Source organism: Euprymna scolopes, chromosome 43 (assembly GCF_053919585.1).
Source record: "Euprymna scolopes isolate OS-2025 chromosome 43, ASM5391958v1, whole genome shotgun sequence".
NCBI classification, from domain to species: Eukaryota; Metazoa; Mollusca; class Cephalopoda; order Sepiida; family Sepiolidae; genus Euprymna; species Euprymna scolopes.
In genome coordinates this window covers 54,148,529-54,166,831 of record NC_136524.1, presented here as the reverse complement: position 1 = coordinate 54,166,831, position 18,303 = coordinate 54,148,529, and the positions used below count along the sequence as shown (strand labels likewise).

General features: G+C 33.5%; 1 protein-coding gene across 2 annotated transcripts in view; it reads right to left on the bottom strand.

The window, feature by feature from the left end:
• Nucleotides 1–4,168: 4,168 nt before the first annotated feature.
• Nucleotides 4,169–18,303, bottom strand: part of LOC145268350 (serine/threonine-protein phosphatase 4 regulatory subunit 4-like) — a 295,902-nt gene continuing 281,767 nt past the window's right edge. For both annotated transcript variants that reach the window (XM_080123870.1, XM_080123872.1), the window contains 2 exons: nucleotides 11,732–11,798; nucleotides 4,169–4,329 (listed from right to left, as the gene is read on the bottom strand). In XM_080123870.1, coding sequence (XP_079979996.1) covers nucleotides 4,305–4,329; nucleotides 11,732–11,798 — 92 coding nt within the window. In that variant the 3' untranslated portion in view covers nucleotides 4,169–4,304. The remainder of the gene's footprint in view (nucleotides 4,330–11,731; nucleotides 11,799–18,303) is intronic.

The following is an 18,303-nucleotide window of genomic DNA, read 5'->3' as shown; positions in this document are numbered from 1 at the left end:
GGAGATTTCCAAGCATTCAAAAGTCTGAATATAGACATTACAAATATAAAGGCGCTATGACATGTTGGTTTAAGTTAGGTAGACGGCATGAAATTTGAAAGCCGTGAAAAAAAAACATAAAAAGGTAGATGTCACTAAAGCATACAAATAAAAAAACAAAAACAGGTCATATTAAATGCTTAAGAAAGTAAAACAAAATAAACGCAAAAACTTTTTTCTGTTTGCCATGGTTTTTACATCAGACTCTCAACCAGCTCAGGACTCTCCATCAATACTCAAGACTGACTTTGTAAGTAATGAAAACTTCTAGATGCGCCCAATTCATTTACAAGCACCACTTTGGCAATAGAAGATAGTCTAAGATTTTAAAATATATGTAAACTTTGAGTTCTGTTTGGCAAAGATGGTTATTGATATTTACAAAACTGAAATCGAATCTGTGACCTTAGTCAAAGCTAAAATGTCCATTTAATTATGTGATAACACTGCTCTGTACACTTAGAAAAATAGAAAAACGCTGCATTAGGAAATAATATTGAAAAAGATTTAATATACTATCATTTTATACTCATGAAGGGAATAAACAAAATAAATTTCTCCTTAAGATTGGGGAGAAGAAAAAAAAATTACGCTGAAACTTGTGCATAGAGGTATGTCTCTCAATATTTCTTTTTTAAATAAAGAGAAGAAGCCATCTTTGACATTGCTTTCCTGCAGACGGATTAAACTTTTGTTTTCCCCATTCTTGAGAAGGGGGCGTTTTCTCCCTAAATATCTAAAGATTTTCAACCACTTTATTAAGATTAACAGTAATTTTTATATCACTTGCATTGATTGGACTATTGTTCTTATGATGAGTGTTATTTGTGCAACATTTCGATCGGTTTTCCCTTCGACCGTCTTTAGGCAAGTTGGTTATTGTTTGGAAAAGAAAGCAACAACCAATATGCCTGAGGGTGGTTGGAGGCAAAACCGACTGAAATATTGCACAAATAACACTTAAGATGAGAACAATAGTCCAATCAATAAAAGTAATTTAAACAATCAGCCCTCATCTCAAAAATTCAAAACTTTAGTAAATTTTATATTTGTTTATATTGTTTGTGAAAAATCTATTGCAAAAATAAATGAAGATTAACACCTCAAATATTGCTTTTGGTTATTTGATTTAGTTCATCCTTTTCACCGTTCTAGCTTTCTCCAATACTTTCAACCTTAATAAATATCTCTATATTTATTTACCAGCAATGCTTCAAGCAAACTACTATTCTCTTTTGTTTTCTTCTTTTTTTTAAAAATTAAAATGTGGATATTAACAAAAAGTATTTATACAGTTAGATAAATACAAAACCATTACTTCTAGCAGGGATGTGAGAGCCTTATGGTAAAAAAATACATAAATACAATTGAAAAATCAAGATGTGTTTGTGTGTGTGTGTGTGTGTGTGTGTGTGTGTGTGAGGGCAGTGCAGAAAACCACTTTTTTCCAAAACAACTTCAATCAGTTTCAACTAAGTCAAAACTAAGAGAAAAAACACTGAGTATGCGTGAGGAAAGTCATTCTTTAAAGAAAATAAAATCCAGATAAATAGCAATGAAAAAAATAAGGCGGTAAGGTTCTAGCAATTTGGCAGAAATCAGCTTTTTACTAAAAAAAAAAAAAGCAATGGAAAAAAAAGGAAATAAGACTCTAGCGATTTGCTAGAAATCAACTTTTTACTACCCCCCCCAAAAAAAAACAAACAAACAAACAAAAAAATCACATCCATAGCAATAGAAAAAAAAAGAAATAAGGCTCTAGCAATTTGCCAGAAATCAGCTTTTTACTAAAAAAAAAAAAAAAAAAAAAAAAAAAAAAATCACATCCATAGCAATGGGGAAAAAAAAAAAAAAAAAAAAAAAAAAAATAAGGCTCTAGCGATTTGGCAGAAATCAGCTTTAAAAAAAAAAAACAAAAAAACAAAACAAAAAGAAAACATCCATAGAGATTTAACTGATTTATATGGAAGGAAATCTGTTTTTTCTGGCTAGAAGAAAAAAAAAATGGAATTCTGAAAAAAGGGGCTAAGACCCACATCCCTGTTTAATTTACTCAGATTATCTAATGAAATTGCATATAAAATGGAGAGAAAAAAAAAATGAATAAACCACCTTTTATTTTATTTACATATTCTTTTGTACATATTAAAAAGGATGGAATAAATTAAAATTAAAAAAAAAAAAAATGGTTAAATATCAATACTGATAAGCAGTTTGGAAATGGAAGGTTCCCTGAAATAAAAAGTTCCATCCTCCAAAATGTGGCTGTACCAAGCCCTCCCCTTCAACAGGCACATGTTGGTGCGGAGTTATCTCCCTTAGCTACTAGTGCCATTTAAATAAATAGTTTAACAAAAAGAAAAAAAGAAAATGGCTTTGAGAACTCGATATTCAATTCATTAGTAAGCCAACAAAAATATTTTATTATTGTCCCAGCTTTTAAAAAATAAAACTTTAAATACATATACATGACTTTTGTAAGAATCGAAAGCATAAGTAACATTCTGATATGAATAAAAAAATATAAATAAATAAAGGATAATGTAATTAAGATAAACATTTCTTTTTTAAAGAAAATTGTATAGCAGACATTACTATGGCAACAAAGTAAGATTTTAAAAGAAAATATAGTCTGAAAATTAGTCCAAAACAAGTTTATATCTTTTTGTTTTGCATAACGGTAAGAGTGTTTTGCTAACAGCCCAGGAGACTAGAATTCAATCCTTCTTAGAGTCATGCCAAAGATTAAAACAAAATAAGTGGATACTTGGTGCCCACTTGCTTAAACACTCAGCATTATAAAATGAGGATCAAGGATAAGTGGAGTAATTCTAAAAAGGAGTGTCACTCTCCCCTTAAACCTCGCTGTAATAGTTAATGATAAGGGAGCTTTTGAGTCGCCCTTGATTACGGTTGGCCACTTTGATGTTGCCAATAGTAACATTTGCTAGTTTATAAAAAACAAAATATGCAAAGAAACAAAGGAATGACACAATTGATTGGAACTAAGAACTTATAAAAATTGATAAGATTAAAAAGGTTACAAACGTATCTTATGTCTTGCGTTATCACAAAATGAACCGAGTCCATTTCTCGGTTTAATTAAATAAAGAAAAATATTCCCTTCTCGGAAAATAAGGTAGATTGCTACCTTCTCATGAAACAAGGATTCCACACACACATACACAAACAAACACTATATATATATATATATATATATATATATATATATATATATATATATATATATATATATGAGAGAGAGAGTTATATGCCCAATAAATAAACAGTACAAATTAAAATCAACCACATTAGGAAAAATTGTTTTTTGTGTGTTTTTTTTTGAAATCCAACAAGTCCAACAAAATCAATTTCTAAAACCACAAGACCCAAAATGGTTGTGGGATATAACAAAAAAAAAAAAAAAAAAAAAATGATAAATTATAAAAAAAAATTAAAAATAAATAAAAAGAAAATTTTAAAATATTTTTCTTATAAATAAATTTTTAAAAATTAAAAAAAAAGAAAAGAAAAAAGTTCTTGTCCAGATTTCACTCTATATTAAAAAAAAAAAAATAAAGCAAAATCTATATGATGTACATACTTGTGACGAAACACAAAATATCATACTCCAGAAATCATACAAATCAATCAATAGTTTTATTTTTAATTTAGAAAAAAAAAAAAAAAAATCAAATTTTATGAGTAACCAAAGAGTGACTATCTTGGGAGGGATAACAACAACAATAATCCAAACTAGTGAGATTTTGATGTTGTAATGCCATTAGCTGCTTAAAAATGATTTTCTTCATAATAATAAAACTACTTGATCAATTTATGTGATTTTTAGAATATGATATTTTCATTTCGTCACAAGTACTTAACATCATACAGATATTTTTTCGATATTTTTTCGGTATTTTTTTAATTTTTTTAAACATAGGAGGAATTCTGGAACAAGAACCAAAAATAAATAAATAAAATATAAATAAGAAAATCTTAATTAGGAAAGCAAAAACAGAATAAAAAAAAAAATGAAAGAAAAAAATTAGAATAAAAATCCAAACAAACAAACAAAACGAGTTTCGCAGCATATGTCAGCAGCAGCGGCGGCAGCAGCATCCGCATCAGCAGATTAAGGCATCAGCTGGGACCACAATGTGTCAACACGGTTGGTATTGATTCACAGATTTCTGGTTTATTCCCCAAATGTTGTTTTATTTATTTTTCTTTTTTGCAGTATGTTTATCATTGGTGTCATCAGATCACTTAGAGGTAAAACTCTTGCGTCTAAAAGCAAAAAAAAAAAAAAAAAAAATGTACAAGGCATGAGAATAAAAACAAAAAAAAAAAAGTAAAATAAAAAAAAAGTTAAAAAAAAAAAAATTTTTTTTTTAATTATCTAAATTAGGGATCTCCAAATTATGGCCAATTGGCCAGTTCCGGCACACCAGAATCTTTATTCAGGCTCACAGAGCATTTATGGAAAACATAAAAATATTCTGAGAAATTATTTTTATTAAATGGAAATGTGTAAAAATAATGAGGTTGTTTATTTATTTTTTTCTTTTTGTTCAGAAAATGATTAAAAGAATGAGGTTTTGGTGGACGAGTATCACTAAAAAGCAAAGCTATTAAGCAAAACAATATAGAACACTTTTTTTGTTATATATTGGCCCGCATAGCTCTAAAATCTTAGCAATAGCACCCTGTTTGAAAACTTTGGAGATCCCTGATATAAATGAATAAAAATATGAGTTGCCCCCATTTTCTGGCAGTAACAATAAAATTAAAACGTCCCATTTCAAGTTAATTCAACTTTACAAAATAAATACACCGTCTTTTTTACATACTTATCATCATCATCATTAGTATCATCATCGTCGTCACTGTCACCACCACCAACAATCATCATCATCACCACCCCTGCCAACCCTCCCATAATCGCCACCACCTTATCACCCCCAACAAACCACACCATCATCACCATCACCATAATAATAATAATCAGTTTAATGTCCATGTTATATACTGGTATGTGTTCGACAGCTTTAAGAAAAGACAACCCCTCCCCTTCATAACTTCCTACAGCCTTGTTTCTACTCTCACAGATTAGATTGTATTGTCAGTAATTTATGAGGCATTATTGCTCCAGCAGTATGACCAAAATTATTCCTGATCATTGTATAACTGACTGCTTCTGCTGTTTGCACAAAGAAACAACGTATAAAATTGCTTGAATCAGCAGGAGCCAAATCGGACAATTTAGTTTTTTTTGTTTTTTTTTCAAGGGGGCATCACCACTTATCAAGGCCAAGAGGCCACTCGAGGATAAAGGGTAAAGAGTGTGCAGTAGACAATTGGACAATAAAGTAATCGTTAGTAATGGAAATTCGGTAAATTTGTTAACTTATGGAATGGCTCATCAAAAACTTGTTTACGTTAGACTTGAACACAACCATATTGTAGTCAGCTGGAATAGATAGTTGTGCCAGATTTTGATCATACATAAGGGGTTTTACTAAAATTGTATGACTAATTATGTACGATTATTTGCTCCTACTGCTGTCTCGCTATTAAAGCAACTTTTACACAAACTTGCGACTGGGTTTGTCAGCGCAAAATATCGTAAAAGTCTGTTACATTACTAAAATAAACAATAAAGTGAATTTACTCACAAATTTCAATCTTATTTTTGGCAAATATATTTTTAGTTTCATATAAAAAGTATTTACAAAAAATATTTTTAATATTATTCTTCCCAATTGTGTGCCACTTTTTTTCTGTGTTTTTTTTTGTTAAAAATTTTTGTAAAAAAAAAAAAAAATTAAACAAGTTTATTTTTTTTCGATTAGTCGTGTCTTGGTTTTACTAATTATGCACAACTAAAACTTAAACACGATTTTATGTACATCTAATTAAAGCCTATGACAATTATTTGGTACATTGTATTGGAATAAATAATTGTCGCAGTCGTTAAGGGTTTAATTAGTCAAAACAACTTCGACACGGGTGGTTTACTCAGTTCTTCAGCACAAAAAAAATATATCATATAATAAAAATAAACAATAAAATGAATTTACTCAAGTTTCAGTCGAGGTTATTTTTGGAAAATATCTTTTTAGCTTCATACCTAAAGATATTTGCAAAAAATAATTTTTTTTTTTTTTTTTTAAATATTCTGTCTTAAGCCAGAAAATAAACAAAATATGATAAATAGAAATACAATTATTTATGTGTTGCGAGATATTTCAAATTTTGTTATAAATTTTTGTTTCAAAGTTTTAGAATATGGTTTGTGTTAAAAAATCTAAGTTAAGTTACTTGGGTTTATTTGAGATTTAGTTAAACCTTTTTACTCCAGTTTAAAAAAACAAACAAAAAAACTAAGATAACTTAAAAAATGTTTGAGCAAACTTTAAAAAATGATCCCCATTACTGTTTTTTGGTCAATATGCGCTTCTTGTCCAACCTGTAAAGGGTGTTTATTCTGAAAACCGTTCTTAACATGGGGAGGTTAGAGGTGTTTATTCCGAAAGCCATTTATAACATGGGGGGGATGTTGGACGTGGTAATTCCGAAAGGCATTTTCTTATTTTTAATCTCCCCATGTGGAGAACAGCTTTCGGAATAAACACTCATTGCAGGTTGGACAAGCAGTGCATATTGACCTCTTTGCGTTTTTTTTTGAGAAATGAACTAGACAGAGTCGCGTTATCATAAAACAGAACTTTATGCAAAAAAAAACAAAAACAAAAAGAAAACAGAAAATAATAATAATAAAAAAAAATTAATAGTTATTTACTTGTCTTCCTATGAAAGCAGTTAGACATTAAAGTTTTAAATGTGAGGAAAACTAGTTTCCCTAAAAGAGGCACATGAGATTGAAAACATTGCTTCAGTCTTCAGGGATTTATTCTACTTTTTAAAACGATTTTCTAGTGTTGCGTTGTTATTGTGTTACAAAAACCAAATTTAAAAAAAAAGGTCATTTGTAAAATTTTATTAAAAAAAAAAAAAAAATAAAATAAATAAATAAACAAAAGAAAAACTCTCGGCTGATAGTTGTGACTGACTAAATTTGTTTTGTTTCAATAATAAAGAAATAAACTTATTTATTTATTTTACAAACATTAAAAATAAAATAAACCGGCACACTAGGTTGAAAAAAGTCTCAATCCAAAACTTTGCTAAAAATAATCGTGGCTAGGACTAAAATTTTATTGTTTAGTTTAATAACATTTTTTGCGCTGACGGACTCAGTAGATCACTCGTGTAAGCGTGAATATTTAATAAAAATCTGGAGTTTTCTTTAGTAAATATCTTTATAGTTATGGTCTTAAAAAGATATTTGCCAACAATAACCTCTCGAATCTTCTGAGTAAATTCATTTTATTGTTTATTACAAGATTTTTTTATGATATTTTATGCTGACAGACCCAATCGAACGCCTGTGTCAAAGTTGCTTTAATCAGCAGTAGTGGCAATTAGTCGTACAATGATCGTATACCATTTTTAGTTGTACAGATTTAGTAAAACCTGAATCTTGAATTTGTTGCAGAAGCGTTTTTAGAAATTGATTTCCAAACTAACCTATCTCTGCTGAAATCTTTATTTATCCCTCTTTTTCTCATCACTTTTTTCCACGTTTTCCTTGGCCTTCCCCTCTGAACTGGACCTGCTATCTCAACTGTTCTACATTTACTAACCAAAGAACTCCTATCCATGCTTTCAATGTGACCATACTATCAATCTCCTAATCTATACACCTCTCTCTGTAATATAGTGGGAGTCTGTATCACATAGGTGTATATAATGTCTCGCTCATGTCCCTGTGTGTGAGTGTTGTACGTATACACAAGCAGCATACCGTTTGTCATTGTGTACTCTCTTCATCTTGTTCTTAACAACGCTGGACAAAGTTGGTGATTTCATAATCTTTTATTCTTCATTTATTCTGTCGGGGTTGCAATTTCACGGTTGTCTTCTCTTTACCCCCCCCCCCAAATAAAACTCATGGATTACCTCATTGCATATCCAGCCCGCCCATCACTCGACTGTTCAACCCAACTAACTAAACCACCAGATCTATATCTAAAACCAGCTTTCTAATTTATTATGTCATCACCTGATAGTTTTCACATAATCCATTTGCTATTATTATTCCCAAATTCCAAACTGGCCTCTTGATTTCAAATTCCTTTTCCAATTGAAAACATAATTGTCAGAATAAAATTCCATTCTACCAAGTTAACATGCCGAGTTATCTATATATATAAAAGCCAAACGTCTGTGTGTATGTATGTATGTTTGTTTGTAACGCTAAAACTTTTGAAAGACGGAACCAAACTTGACAAATTTGGTATCATATCGAAGTCCCATCACCCGGATGACAAATATCGAAATTTCACGTCAAACGGACCACTAGAAGTTGGTCAACTGATCAGTTATCTTCGAGGGGGGCCCCAAAAAAACCTGTCATTATCTCTATATATAAAAGACAAATGTTTGTTTGTAACGCTAAAACTTGAGATGAAAGATTCCTCTCCCCTAAGAATAAAACATATGTTCAATATCTGCTTTTGTTTTTTCATTGTTTATACGGTCCCGAGCAACGCCGGGTAGCCCTGCTAGTCTTCTATATATATAAATCTCAAACGTCTGTGTGTATGTATGTTTGTTTGTAATGCTAAAACTTTTGAAAGACGGAACCAAACTTGACAAATTTGGTATCATATCGAAGCCCCATCACCCGGATGACAAATATCGAAATTTCACGTCAAACGGACCACTAGAAGTAGGTGAACTGATCAGTTATCTTCGAGGGGGGCTAGGGTTAGGGTTAAAACTTGAGATGAAAGATTCCTCTCCCCTAAGAATAAAACATATGTTCAATATCTGCTTTTGTTTTTTCATTGTTTATACGGTCCCGAGCAACGCCGGGTAGCCCTGCTAGTCTATATATATAAATCTCAAACGTCTGTGTGTATGTATGTATGTATGTTTGTTTGTAACGCTAAAACTTTTGAAAGACGGAACCAAACTTGACAAATTTGGTATCATATCGAAGCCCCATCACCCGGATGACAAATATCGAAATTTCACGTCAAACGGACCACTAGAAGTTGGTCAACTGATCAGTTATCTTCGAGGGGGCCCCCAAAAAAACCTGTCATTATCTATATATATAAAAGACAAATGTTTGTTTGTAACGCTAAAACTTGAGATGAAAGATTCCTCTCCCCTAAGAATAAAACATATGTTCAATATCTGCTTTTGTTTTTTCATTGTTTATACAGTCCCGAGCAACGCCGGGTAGCCCTGCTAGTCTATTATATAAATCTCACCTGTCTGTTTAAATGTACGTATGCTTGTATGTCTGCCTAAAACTTTGGACAAAGGCAACGGATTTTCACAAAATTAGTATTGTTTTGAAGCTCGACCATTCAGACGACAAATATCGAAAAATTGGCTAAAAACATTAATTCCTTCACCCTCAACTGGGCACTTTTCTAGAGGGAGGGGTTATCTTTTGTGCCGATATTTTTGAAAGTCATTCAATCTTTTCAGTTGACTAAGGTTAATTTAAACCTTTGCCACTTCCGGTTTGGGGATGGACGCAACGGCAAAGACGTCACGTTTTTTTCCCCCATTCTTTTCCTCTTTTGCAGTAAAAGGTTAAGCCTGCTGCCTACTACCACTTTTTTTTTTGCTCAACACACAACTCCAAACACCCGGGTAATTCCGGGCACCAAGGCTAGTTGTTTATAAATATTTAATTCTAAAAATATCTTTTTTAGGTGGCATTCCATTTAGACTTATTTAACACAACCATAATTATAATCGACTTTATTTTTCCGGTGGGTTTTTTTTTTTTTTTTTTTTTTTTTTTTACATAGGCATCACCACATTATCAAGGCCAAGAGGCCACTCAAGGATAAGGGTTAAAGAGTGTACAGTAGAAATTGGACAATATAGTAATCATTAGTAATGAAAATTTGGTAAATTTGATAACTTATATGGAACGGCTCATCAAGAACTTATTTACGTTAGACTTGAAGACAACCATATTGTAGTCAGCCGGAAAGCAGGAAAACAGAAGACAATTCCACAGGCGTGCAGTTCTAAGAAAGAAGCTTTGTTCATGGAATCTACGTTTAGGTTTAGGCACAGATAAAGAGTGGGGGGAATTATTGATAGTGTTTACAGCTAGACGAGTGTATCTTGTGAAAGTTTGGCGAGGGGGGACCATAGATTGAAGCTCAGTCGAACACTTTCCATGAAAATAACGATACATCAGAGACAAACTCGCAACATCTCTTCTGTGAGATAGAGGTTGCAAGGAAGAGAAAAGGACATCTCCTACGAGGCTACGAAGTCTATTTTGAACTCTATCAAGGCAGGCAAAGTCCTTTCTAGCAGCTCCTGCCCAGATGTGGCAACAGTATTCCATCCTTGGACGTACCTGGCTCTTATATAGATAGAGAATAGCATCAGCAGTGAGATATCTACCGGATCGATAGAAAGATCCGACCATTTTTCCAGCGGCCTTGGCAACAGATTTGATGTACGTGTTCCATTTAAGATCAGGAGTAATGGTCAAGCCAAGAAGCTTGTCAAAACTTGAGGCCTCCTGAAGACGAGAGCCATTCATTTCAATTGATGCCAGATGTGGATCAGAATGTTGATGATGTAAAGAGAGAAGCTTGGTTTTAGATGCATTAAAAGTAACCAGCCACTCCTTACCCCATTGTACTACGTGCTCAAGATCAGAGGAGAGAGAATTGGAGAGAACTTGGTCGTTTACTGTCTTAGATGTGCTACCATAAATGGTAGTGTTGTCAGCATAGATGTCTACAAATGATGTAAGGATGTGATTTGGAAGATCATTAATGTAGATCAGGAAAAGAGTTGGGCCCAGGATAGACCCCTGAGGGACACCGGCATTAATACTGTGAGCTTCTGATTTTTGCCCCTCAACTACTACTCTTATGAACCTATCAGAAAGAAATGATTTAATAATTGAGAAGACATTTCCAGCAATACCATAGCTAGAGATCTTATGAAGTAAACCTTTATGCCATACCCTATCAAAGGCCTTAGATATGTCAAGAGCAATTGCCCTAGAAAGGTTGCCTCCGTCGAGAGATTTGCTAATCCTATGAGATATAACTGTAAGCACATCTGCCGTAGATCTAGCAGAACGGAAACCATATTGAGTGTCACTAAGAAGGTTATTTTTGTTGAGATGGTTGATTACTTCTGTATCTAACAGATTCCAGCAACTTACTCATGACGCACAGGAGACTTATTGGCCTGTACTGAGAGGGGGATGAGCGATCAACTGAATTCTTAAATACAGGGCATGTCGTAAAAATCTTATCTTTCTTTGAGGTCATCAGATCTAAGCTTGTCGTTAACTCACCTGACACAATCACTGTATTATTCGCATATAATTTCTTGCCATGTAACCCTGAGTGTCCAGCTTTTTTATAATTACATTGCTTACAAATGCTCTTAGACTCTTCTCTTTGGTTGACAGTGGTGATGCTCTGCTGGTTAGCAATGTCAGAAGTTTGCTGAACCTAGTCCATCCACTCAGAACTCTTAAAATCACACTAGCACTCACCAAGACAAATCAAAGTCTCCATCTCTGACAATTTGGATTTCTAAAAACGCAATAAAATCTCACCTTTCTGTTTGACTATTATTAACCTGACATCTATGAGGGCGATCTGTTATTCGGGTTGATGGACTTCCTAAAATTGGAAAAATTGAAAAAATTAAAAAGCATGAAGGAAAAAAATATAAAAATTATTATCTTGTTTGAAAGTGTAAAAGATGAGACAATATCAAAGGTTGTAAAAGTCTATCTGTTATATAAATATGTCAATTTTATTTTTTTAGTTTGTTAAAACAATCAATAAAGGAGAAAAAATATTAAAATCATAATAAATAAATTGGTCATATCTTATGAAGTATCATATATATATATATACTAGCGGGGAGGGGGGTGTTTGAAGGTGTAAAAGAAAAAAAAAGTTTTGGTGGGAAGGTAGGATTAAACCCCGAAGCCTGGACATGAAGGTGGAAACGAAAGAGAAAAAAAGCCAGACACCTAACCCTCTCGACCACAAGGGAAAGGAACTGATAAACGCGTTAAGTGAATGTTTATGAAGCGAAATAAACAGGTGCGAGGAAGTGGTGTGGTGTCTGACCTAGTTTTGCGCTGCAAGCCAGATCATTCGCTTTTCGAAGCGGCGAGATGGTAAAAGTCGGGCAAATTAAATACACACACGACCCCTGTTCGTAACTCTTAGATATTATCATTTAGACGTGATATAAAAAGTTTATAGAAGGAGTGAGCCGACCGATCACTTCTTGGAAAAAAGCTTTTAGCAGGCATACACAAAAAGCGAACATACATACATACACACACGGCATTGCCCGGGTGTTTGGAGGTGTGTGTGCTGTTAAATAAAAAAGAAACCGGGGGTGGGTGGTGGGGGGAGAGGATCGAACCCGGAGCCCTGAGGCGAAGTTTGAAAATAAAATCGAAACATTGAAAAAAAAAAAACACAAAAAAAAAAAAACTAACGTAAAATGAAAACAGAAAAACGAACACATGAAAAATGGCTTAAATAAGCCTGTTTCGATATAAAAATAAAAAAAATCAGTGGGTACCCGGCTGTTTTTGGGTGTGTGGTCAGGGGTGGATAAGTAAAGTAAAAAAAAAAAACAGAAAAACGAACGTTACGTGAAAAATGGCTTAAATAACACTGGTTCAATATTTAAATTTAAAAAATCGGAAAAAAAAAAAGAAGACATCTCACATCACGATTCGAACCTAAAATGTTTAGATAATGAACCAACGCGCTAACCAACTGACCTAACGCGACGTACATGAAATTTAGGCAGTTTCAACTATTTAAAGTAAATCAGGTCATGACGTCATCTGACGTATGCGTAGAACCGGTCGTCGTCACGAAAGGACCGTTTTTGTTGACCCCCCCCCATGTCGGAAATTGTCGATTTCGGGGTGAAAAAAATGAAAGTTTTTGGCCAATTTTTCGATATTTTTTGGGCGAAGGATGGAGCTTCAATATGATACCAAGTTTGTGAATTTTTGTTCCGTCTGTTGAAAGTTTTTAGCGGACACACAAACACACATTTTTGCTTATATATATATACTAGCGGGGGGGGGGGGGGTACCCGGCGTTGCCTGGGTGTTTGTAGGTGTGTGTGTATGGGGGGAGGGGGGGGGATAATTAATAATACTGCTTAAATATTATAAAAAAGACGATGTAAAAAAAAAAAAAAAAAAAAAAAAAAAACCCAAAACCAAAAAAAAAAAAAAAAAAAAAAAAAAAATGGCATAAATAAACCTGTGTATGGGGGGGGGGGGGGTAAACTAAAGAATAAGCGAAGTAATAAAAAAATATGTTTAGTCGGGAGGAGGGATTGAACCCGGAAGCTTTGACGTGGAGGTGGAAACCAATGCCAAGTACTTAATGGTCTCGACCGTGAGTGAGAGTAATTGATTAGCGTGTAAAGTTAAAGCTTATAAAGCTAAATGAAGTTTGATTGACAGGAAAACGCTAAATGAGGTCATCGTGGGATCATTATTTTTAGTTTTCACTTCCTCCAGATTTGGCTAAGATCAAAGTGTTGTATATGTTCTTAGAATTCCAGCGGTCTCATCTTTCGTAGAAACAAACGTTACTCGAAAAACAAATACAATCACTCTTATTAGTTTACATTTTAAAACACAGTTCCTGTCTAGACATCTCTCTCTCCTCTCTCTATCTGTTGTTGTTGTGTGTGTGTGTCTCTCTCTCTCTATCTCTCTCTCCATCTGTCTGTCTCTCTTCGTCTTCCTTACTCTAAAGAGTGATAAAAAAAAAGAATATGAAGTAATGCTAAAAACATCGATCGTTAATAATTTTTTAAGCGTATTATTTTTTGTTTTACTTCATATTTTTTATGATTCAGCGTGTAGCGTTTATTAAATTACGTATTTCATTTCCTGTCTAGACATCTCTCTCTATCTGTCTCTCTCTGTTTGCATTTGTGTATGTGTCTCTCTCTCTCTCTCTCACTTCGTCTTCCTTACTCTAAAGAGTGTTACTAAAAAAGAAAATGGCGTCTGGCAGTTTTTTTTGTAAAAACTTTGATTGTTAATATTTTTTGTAAGCGTATTTTTTTTTTTTACTTCACATTTTTGGCTTGTTATTTTTCGTTTAACTATCGTATCTAACTATTTCTAACGTGCTAATAACTTTGGTAACGTTGTCATAGCGTAGAAGTTCATAGTTTAGCTTGTGTGAGGGTCAAATTTTTTTTTTTTACCGATAACAACACTGTTTTTAAATTCAGACTGCCATTACACCTTGCTGACATCAAGATCACGTGACATGACTCAGCGGGTTTTAAATACAAGTTGACCCAAAATAAACGGCCGCGTGTATACTTTATGTAGAAGAGTTGGCGGCCGTATTTTTTTGGGTTTGTTTGTTTGTTTGTTTTGTTTTACGGCATATCAACCACTTTGGGGTCATTTAATGCCGAAAGGTTCGTTATGTTGTGTTAAATATTGGTTTGTTCTTCTTAAGGTTTTTTTTTTTTTTTTTGTGGGGGGGGGGGGTCTTTCCTTATATTTTTGAGTATATTTTAGTTTCTTTCAGAAAATTGATAATTTTTTGGGGATCAATCTTGTTTAATATTGTTTTCAGATTTTTTTCTTGGTAATACTTTGTTCGGATTTGTTCAAGGTCAATGCAGTTTGTCAGTATATGGTGTATTGTGTAGGGTTCTTGACACGTTATACAGTTTGGTGTCTCCTCCCCTTTTAGTAGATGTGAGTGGGTGATGTGAGTGTGACCTATTCGCAGTCTGGTCATTACTACCTCTTCCTTTCTTGTTAACTTTTTGGTGTCTCTCGTTCCAATATTTGGTGTTATTTGGAATAGTTTGTTTTTGGTGCATGAGCTCCAGTTTTCTTGCCATTTTCTCTTCAAAAATGTGTTTATTTTAGTCTTTAGGTCTGTATAGGGGATTTTTCCACTTATGTGGTTTTGTTGCAGAGTTTCCTTTGCTGCCTTATCTGCTTGTTCATTCATGTATATGCCGATATGGCTTGGTATCCAGCAAAAGATAATGTTTTTTTTCATGGTTATGGCATCTATTTTGTTTAGCAATTTTGTAATAAGTGGGTTTGTCATTTTTTTTTCTTTTAGAGATATGAGTATTGAAAGTGAGTCAGTAAATATGATATATTTTTGATGGTCATCATTGGTTATTATATTCAGTGCCAAATCTATGGCTGTTGCTTCTGCGCTGAAAATAGAAGATTCGTTTGGGAGCCTTTTCTTTAGTTTTATTTTTTTGTGGATGGCTGCGCATCCTACTTTATCTCCATCTTTTGATCCGTCAGTGTAAATTTGTGTATATTCTTTGTATGTATTCTGGATGATAAGTAGTTCTTCATGGAAGGTTGATGGGTGGGTTTTCGTTTTGGGATATTTATTTAATTTTAATATTATGTGTGGTTGTTTGATCATCCAGGGTGGAGTTTTTGATTTGTTATATTTATGTATTTTTGTAATGTCCATTTGGGCTTCTGTGAGAAGGTTTTTTATCCGGAGGCTGTAGGGCTTGATATCTTCTTTCTTGTTGAAGAGATGTGTGTATTGTGGGTGAAGGGTACATTGATATGCAGGATTTGTTGGACTTGATACCAGCTTTAGGTAATATTGTAGCGCTAACTTCTGTCGTCTTAGAATCAGTGGAGGCTCGTGGGCCTCTATATAGAGGCTTTCTACTGGAGAGGTTCTAAATGCTCCCAAGGCTAATCTTAATCCTTGATGGTGGATTGTATTTAGTTCTTTTATGTAGGACTTCCTTGCTGCTCCATAGATGAAGCATCCATAGTCCATTTTAGATCTGATTAGAGTTTGGTATAATTTTAATAATGTGACTTTGTCTGCACCCCAATCGGTGTGTGCTAGGACTTTGATCAATTGCATTGTCTTTTGGCATTTTGCTTTTAAATATTTTATATGCGGTATAAAGTTCAATTTTTTATCAAATATAATACCTAAATATTTATGTTGGTCGGTAAGTGGGATGTTCTTGTTATCCAGTTTCAGGTTGGGGTCGTGGTGGAATTTTCGTAATTTGCAAAAGTGGATGCATTTAGTTTTTTCCTCTGAGAATGTAAATCCATTTTCTATGGCCCATTTGTTTATTTTATTCAGACAGAGTTGTAGTTTGCGTTCGGCTGTTTGTATATATTTAGATTGGTAGTATATAAGTAGGTCGTCCACGTATAGGGCATTTTCAATTCCTGGGTCTATGTTTTTTATGATATTGTTTATTTTAATGTTGAAGAGGGTGACAGACAGGATACTGCCTTGGGGGACCCCCATTTCTTGATCTTTTTGGACTGAATAAGTGTTGTCCATCCGTACTTGGAAGTTTCTATTTGTTAAGAAATTTCTGATAATTTCTGGCATTCTACCCCTAAGTCCTAGTTCATACAGGTCTTTTTGGATTCCGTATTTCCAAGCGGTGTCATACGCCTTTTGCATGTCAAAAAAAATTGCTATTAGATGTTCTTTTTTTGCAAATGCTTCTCTTATGCGTGTTTCCAGTTTTATTAAGTGATCGGTGGGGCTTCTATTTTTCCTGAAACCCGACTGGCTTTCTGTAATTAGATTTTTGCTTTCCAAGTACCAATTTAATCTTTCGTTAATCATTCTTTCAAAAGTTTTGCACAAACAACTAGTTAGTGCAATGGGTCGGTAGTTTGTTGGGTTTGTATGGTCTTTTTTTGGTTTGGGTATTGGGATTACTGTTGCCTGCTTCCAGTTTTTTGGAATGTTGTTAGTTATCCATATCTCATTGTAAATTTGTAATAAGTAGTCCAGTGATGGTTTTGGTAGTTTTTTGAGGAATTGATAATGGATCTCGTCGGGGCCGACTGCTGTATCGGGAGATTTGTTTATTGCCTCCTCTAGTTCTGCACTGTTGAATAATTGATTGTAGTTTTCTTCATTTTTTGATTTGAAGTTTATTTTTATTTTTTCTTCATTTTTCTTTATAGCTTGGAATTTTTTATTTTGGTTTTTTGATGATGAGTTCATTGAGAATTGTTCTGCTAATTTATTTGCGATATTTTGTTTGTCGGTAATCTTTGTGTTGTCGCATATAAGGTGTTTAATAGGGTTCTTTGTATTTTTTCCTGCTATTTTTCTGACCATCTCCCATACTTTTTTGGGTTTTGTGTTTTGATTAATTTTTGTTACATAATCTTTCCACGAGTTCCGTTTTGATTCTTTGATAGTTTTCCGTGCTTTGGCTTTGCTGTTTTTATAGGTGTCCAAATTTTCTTTCGTTGGACTGTTTTTAAATTTCCTTAGGTTTGCACGTCTGGCTCTTATAGCTTCTTTGCATTCTTTATTGTACCAGGGTTTGTTATATTTTGTAGTAGTGGAACTTTTTGGTATGTTCTCCTCGGCTATTGTGAGTAGGGTGTTGCTGAAATATGTGATGTGTTCTAAGTCAGGATTCGCTTCAGGTATTAATCTGTATTGACATGTATTTTGGAAATTTTCCCAATTTGCCTTTTGTAAATTCCAGCGGGGTGTTTTGTCTTCTGGCTTGGGATTCTCGTTTTCTATTATGATTGGGAAGTGGTCACTTCCGCATGCATCCTTATGTGTTCTCCAGCTATAATCCATGTATATAGTTGGGTCACATAGTGTTATATCGATTGCTGATAGGGTTCCCGTTGGTGGGTGCATATATGTATTCTCTTTGTTGTTGAGTAGGCATAGATCGTTTTGGTTAATTATTTTTTCTATGGTTTGGCCTCTTTTGTTGTTTTTTTTACTGCCCCACCATATATTATGACTATTGAAGTCTCCCAACAGTAGAAAAGGTTTAGGTAGTTGTTTGATTATATTGTTTAATTCAGTTTCGTTTATTGTTTCATTTGGTGGTATATAGAGTGAGCATAGGGTTATTGTTTTGTGTAGTGTTGCAGTTATTGCAACAGCTTGCATATTTGTTTTTAAGTTCACTTTGCTGTGTGGAATGTTTTCGTTTATCAGTATTGATGATCCACCGGTGGCTTTGCATGATAATTTGTTTATGTGGTTGTATATTGAGTAGTGTTTTATGTTAATTTTGTCATTTTCTTTTAAGTGTGTTTCCTGTAGGCAAATTATTGCAGGACATAAGGATTTGATAAGTATTTGCATT